General features: G+C 36.7%; 1 protein-coding gene across 1 annotated transcript in view; it reads left to right on the forward strand.

The window, feature by feature from the left end:
* The window catches only part of NFIB (nuclear factor I/B), a 68,167-nt gene that overhangs the window by 7,216 nt on the left and 54,361 nt on the right, over positions 1-6,590 (forward strand). The window contains exons 2-3 of the mRNA XM_010081665.1: positions 3,995-4,063; positions 6,172-6,292. Coding sequence (XP_010079967.1) covers positions 6,243-6,292 — 50 coding nt within the window. The 5' untranslated portion in view covers positions 3,995-4,063; positions 6,172-6,242. The remainder of the gene's footprint in view (positions 1-3,994; positions 4,064-6,171; positions 6,293-6,590) is intronic.

The following is a 6,590-nucleotide window of genomic DNA, read 5'->3' on the forward strand; positions in this document are numbered from 1 at the left end:
TGAAGGTTTCTCCTCTTACTGACTGTATGAGGGGAGCTTAATCAGAACTGCTGCTTGGCTTAACCGGTTTATCTTTCATCCTTGATGGCACTGGTTTGGTCATAGTAGTATTGTTTGGAAAATATATTTTTCAAACATTAGTTTTCTGTAAAAAAGGTAAGGAGAGACTGCAGATTTTATACTCGCCCTGTACAAAAACTAAAATGGAATACAGAAAAAGATCCACTATATTTATGAGTTTTGGAATTTACTGACTGTTTATACAGAATTGCACTATGGTGGTTTTGTCAGAAATGGTTTTTTTGCAGAATTAAGATTTTAAAGAATAATGACAATTAGTGAAATGCATTTCAGAAAGTGTCATCTCTCAGGCAAGACGAATTTTAGTAAATGACGATATTCAGTGCTTATGTTAGGTTTGAACAATAAAGACAGCAAAGTGTTATGACCATCAAAAGATACAGTAAATCCTCTATGAGGAGTACAACAATAGACTATTATCAAATGCATTAGTTTCTGTACTGAACAGATCAGAAACACACAAGAATGCTAATTTAAGGCTCTTTAACATGTTAATGCAAGCAGTGCTTTAGGGAATGCTCAACCAAAAAGCAGTAAGACCTGTACATACAGAGTATCACCACATTATTTTTTTTTTCTTGCATGCAGTGTAATAATGTGAGTATGAACATTAACTCTTACTCAGTAGGGACACCAGCTTCACAAGGTAAAAGGCAGTGTCTCACACCTTCAAGTGAAAGTGTTTACTGTCCTGCTGCATACAACCTTGCTGTTTATCCCTTATCGTATGTAGCGTGCATGTTTCTGCAACAAATTAGAGCAGTTTAAGGGCACAGAACATGTTCCTACTGCACAGCAGGAAGCCAAGAACAGTTCTGCAACATACCCACCATGGGTTGTCTTCCTAACTAGTTAAAAATGTTGAAGTGCACTGGTGCTGGAACTGAACATACTGTGTTTGTTTTGCTGCACTCAGAGGCATCACTGGAACCCACCTTCCCTGTTAGAAAGTGAGGCTCAGGATGAAGTTGCTCAGTGCCAGTGACCTAGGCTGTTCATTGTTGTGTCAATTTTTTAATGGAAGTGTTGTCACATTATGTAGAGAAGAACATCAAGCTGTTTCTGTAAGTTGGTTGAGACTGGTAAAAGCTGCAGTTTCCCTCTCTTTCCTAAAGCCAGGTAAAGTATTTGCATATATCTGTGAGTGGCATTATTTTTGGACCATCTAAGGCAGGGTGAAACCTGGTGCAAGTCAGTGATCCATCAGTCAACAATGCATCCTTCTGTGAAAGGATGATAAATAGTGGTACCGCTCAGTGGCTGAACTTTTTCCCTGCTCCCATTTCACTAGCACAAGGAGAGAAACCCACTATATTACTCATTATGTTATGTGGGTGTTCTCAGTATTGCCAGTGAGAAAAAGTAAGATTTCATGAAAGAAGGCTGAAGATTAAATACACGTGTCTGTGTGCTGTGTGCATACACAGGTATACATCTGTGTTCTTACATATAAAATCCTGCGTGGGCATTTTCTTTTTTTTATTATGAGCCCTGGGGCTTGTTCTCACTGTAATGATAGCTTGACTAATCTACACTTGTGTAAAGCTCCTCTCAAGTTAGCCTAACTTGAATGAGAGAAGTTGTGCTTCAAGGTAGTGATATTTGGATAAGCAGCAGAGAAGTTCAGTCTTGTCTCATTACCAGCTCTAGAGCTGGCTGCATGTTTGTACACTGGCTTTAAGCCATACTTCACTTACAGGCCAACAAAAATCAAGAAACCAAATTTTTATTTGGAAATCTTGCTTCCATGTCCTATTACTAACTTTCATCCAGCTTACCCATTCTTTGGTTAAAAAAAATGAAAAGTGGGGTGGAAGAGAAAAAGAAACATTAACTGTCTTCACTTTTTTTTTTTTTTTTTTTTTTTTGTTTTGGGTGTGATATGGGTATGTCAAGTTCTGCCAAATAAAGAAGTAAATATTTGAGAAGCTGTGTCATGTTTTCATCCACACAAAATCATGGAGAAAGGGTGCAAGAGAATGCAGAATATGAAAGAAAAAGATTTATTTCTTAGAAACTGGAGACGAATAAGTTTGCAGGAAGGCCTGCAACATCCAAGGGAAGGACAACAAGAGAGGAAAAAGTAATGGATATGGAGAGAAGCTGTTGAAAATGAGAGGGAGAAGAATGTGAAAGGAAGTGAAGAAAAAAGAGAGGGAGACCTGCAGAGCTACTAGTGGAAATAAAGACATGCAGGCAAATAATATGAAATGGCATGCAGGGATATCGTATGAATTGACGTCAACTGGAAGATGAGAAGGTGATGGCACTGGCATAGATAGCATCATTCAGGATGATCCCACAGGCCTTTCGTGTGCTGCATGCCCACTGCACTTGCTCCTAGGATGGTTTTTCATCTGGGGAAGACTGACATTCGCTTATAGGTGTAACAGCGTGACAGAGATGTCGATGTCAGGAAATGTGCTCAGTTAGATGTGCTCACATTCTTTCAACTTGAGTTGTCAGGTGCAGTGTTTATACCAGCACTGGTAAATACTATCAGAGGTGCAGGGGGAAGCGGCTCTGTGGGCCTGGCAAGACTGCTAGTCAGCAGTGAAAACTGCTCTTTTTTTGCCTCTGCCCTCCTTGTTTGACCCTGAAAGTAGAAGAGATTTCTCCAGATGTACGAAGGACAGATGTGTCAAGTGAAGTGTTCTGCTTTTACAGTCACTTTTCTGATTATAGTGGCCATGTTAAATTACTTGAAAATGAAAGCAGTAATTGCCAAAAGAAACCTAACGAGAATAGTGCTGAACCATTGTTTTCCAAATTAGTAAATATTCCAGTAGGTGCATTTTTTATTTGTTTGTTTGTTTTGTTAGTTAAGACATTTAGAGTGCTTTTATTCATTCAAACATTTGGAACTGAAAATTGACAGTGCATTTCCAAAAGAAAAAAGCTGTTTTAATTCACAAAAGAGACTAGAGAAACCTCAGTAAGAAATGCTTAATGCACCATCTCACATGAGAGCAAATGAAAAAGTAGTATTGTTGGAGCAGCAGTGTGCACGAAGTATAGATCTAAATATTTCTATTGGTAAACGGTTGGCATTCCTACCAACCCTTCCTGTAAGGGCTGTGATGTCATGTACTGTCAAGTCAGCTTATGCAGTGATTGTTGACATGAGACTTCCACAGAAACCTGGGCTTTTCATCTTCCTTTTTGTCAGGTTATCTACTTACACTGTTGAGATAAGTCTTGATTATCAGCTGTTGTTTAACTGCAGTGTTCCCAGTTGTGCCTGAACTTCACGACAGGGAAGTGTATCATATACATTTCTCATTGAATAAGTAAACATCAGCCAAAACAATAATATACAGTTTCTTAAACATAGGTTTCTAGATATATAGTTCAGCATGTATATAAAAAGCCCACTGAATAGCTCAGCTGTTTTGCCCAGTTCCTGCTTTTACTAGAAATAATAGTAAAACCCTTGTCTGCCTCAGAGGTGATGATTTGGTAATGGAAACAGTAGTTTAAAGTCGCTATCAGCCAGGTAAGAGTTAAATAAAAAAACTATTTAGCAGAAACGTATGTGAGGACAGGACTGCTGTTGTGAAATTCCTTAGTCCTGCTGATACAGTTCTTAGTTCCATACTGACTTAAAAATCAGAGATACTAATAAATGGAACTAGTTTATAGATATTTTCTGGATAGTTGTCTAGGAACTCAGTGTATTGCTTGTTAGTTTTGGTACACATATTAGAAAATTGCTTTCTCACGACTCCTAAAGATTTTTTGCACCTCTGCCTGAATTTCAGCTCTCATTAGATCCTGTGATCAGCTTTCACTGTACTTCAGTCTGTGTATTATAGTTCTGACATTCTGTTGATACTGTTGTTAGCTGTTGTATAAAATTATGTGTAGCGATTTATTAATCTCATACTGATCATGGTATTGTCATCTTTTTCAGTGTACCTTGAGGATAGTTTTGTAAAATCCGGAGTGTTCAACGTGTCAGAACTTGTGAGGGTGTCCAGAAGTAAGTTATCATTTGCATTTAATAATCTCCAAAGCCTACTATAATCAAGTGAAGGTTTTTTCTCCCCAAGATGTAAGATGCATAGGAAATACCTGTAATCACACATAATTTTGATGTCTTTGACCACAGTATTACATTTCATCTTGCATTTGTTTGTAATAAAACAAACAGAAGTCTTCTTTGGTCTTTGATATTTAAAGATTGAGTCAATTTGTTATGTGTTCCTCTGCGCAGCTTAATACACTGATATGGCAATAAAATTATCATAAACATAACAAAACCTTCTATTTGTTAGACTTGCAGGTTTCTGAGGTTGTCCTACAAATCCTTGGATTTTGCTAAACCATCTGATTATTCTTTTAGTTTGTTTTTGAATTTGTAGCTCTTATAAGAAAAGTCACAGCATGGATATAAAGGGCGATTAATATATTATACACTTGTGTTTCTTTTACTCATAGCACTGGCTGTAATTGAATTTCTAATTACATTGGCTTGTTTTGGCATCAGAAATATGCATATGAACATACAAAAAAAACCTTACATAAAATATAATTCTCAAAGGACAGGTGAAGCTTTTATTACAGAAAGAAAAACCAAAATGAATATACATAAGATCTGTTTTGTTGACATCTAAGAATTTGCTGTAATAATATGTCATAAAACCAGTGCATATTTTAATTTGACATTCCTTTCTGAATGCTTCTTTTCTCCCTTTAGTATCAGCACTATGAAAGTATTTCTCTTAAGACTTATTAGGAAGTGAAAATAAATGCTTTCAAGTTTTAGTTAGAAGTGTCTGCAATGATGACACCAACATTATAACAACTAAATGGTCCAGGAAAATCTCTTTTCTGATGTGGTGAGGACAAAATCAGTGAGGCACAAGTTTCCAAAACCATCTGTCCAAATTTTGCTCAGGACTTGATTCATGCCAGCTTACAATGACTGAGGAATTTAATTAACGTAGTGAGGCTTAAGGTACGTGTGTCATTTCATTTGCTGTGGTCAGGAATTAATATTCAACAATTAAAATTATGTTAAGTCATTCAGCAAAATACTGAGCTTTGCCATCCTGCAGTATTAAGACATATTCTTTTTTATGTTTGCCGACGATATGGTTTTGCTGTTTTAGGAAGCTGAGGACGTGTGGAATACAGCCTTCTTATGGTTTTCAGGTGGTTAAAAACATTTTAAAGTATCAGGACATTCAGATTAGAAAAGATTCAGTATTGTACTTATGTTATGAAATTGTACCTTCTGCAGCTGTTATACACGATATACTTCTAATAATAAACTTTAAAGCATGTGGTTTCTGTGGAATTTCTTACCATGCATTTGTTTAACCCCAAGCCACAACGGATTTGTACTTTAACTGTCAGGAAAATACAAACTGTCAGACACACTACACAACATACAATTATTCTTTTAAGTGCCAAAAGTAGTTAAACTGCACAATGCACAGACAATGAACAAAGGTAAATGCATCACAATACATAACATATAATTTATTCTTGAAATGCCAAGACGTGCGGTACACAGACTCTGTAAGGAGGTGAAGATAAAGCTGATGGTGTGTGTTTGTGTGTAGGTGCACATACGCAAAGCCATACCTGTGGCACTGGGTGAAAGAAAAAGGAGGCATCAAAACATACTGTCAGCACAGAAGACTATTATTAATGCAAAAGAGTTAACATTAAAGGAAAAAAGTTTGTGCATCCCCAAGGTTGTTATTTCAGTTCTTTAATAAATATTGTTAGCTGTCCATATAAGCACTGGCTCGTTCATTGTAAAAGTCCTTCTACAGAAGGCTTGACTGTGTGCTGAGGTTCGTGTGACCTTTTTCATATTGATGATTCCAGGTTATCTGTTATACAAAAAAATACATGATGGCTGCATAACTGCTAAGGGATTTCTAGGGACTGGGGAAGATAATTCACTTTTTTAGATATATAAATATTGATATAACTTGTCTGTACTTGGTTTCTGCAGGAGGCAGAAAATTAGATACATGTAGTAACATCTCAGTGTTTTTCCCAGTGTTAAAAAAGAAAAGATGGCTACAAAGATAGAAGATTACCTTTGACTCAGTATGATGATGTATTTTTCAGCACCCATAACCCAGGGAACTGGAGTGAACTTCCCAATTGGAGAGCTTCCAAGCCAGCCATATTACCATGATATGAATTCGGGTGTAAATCTACAGAGGTCCTTGTCCTCTCCACCAAGCAGGTAAAAACTTGAATTTTTGAGTGCTAATATGAAACCAGGTTTAATAGTATAAGACAAGTAATTCACAAATACTGTCAACAGCCAACTATTCTATGAGTTTCCTCTGATTTTGTGAGGGAAGCTACTTAACATATGTTACTATAATCTATGTACAGATATATATATGTTATGAATCTTGTAATTTGAAGTGGTGTTATTATTGCCTGTCATTGTTGTTGGTATCGAAGAAGATAGTAACTTCTGTCAGGGATTGAAGTGCTCACTAAATCATCTGTCAAGAGAAGAACTATGAATCCTG

The sequence above is a fragment of the Pterocles gutturalis genome, unplaced genomic scaffold (assembly GCF_000699245.1).
Source record: "Pterocles gutturalis isolate BGI_N339 unplaced genomic scaffold, ASM69924v1 scaffold38184, whole genome shotgun sequence".
Taxonomy (NCBI): Eukaryota; Metazoa; Chordata; class Aves; order Pterocliformes; family Pteroclidae; genus Pterocles; species Pterocles gutturalis.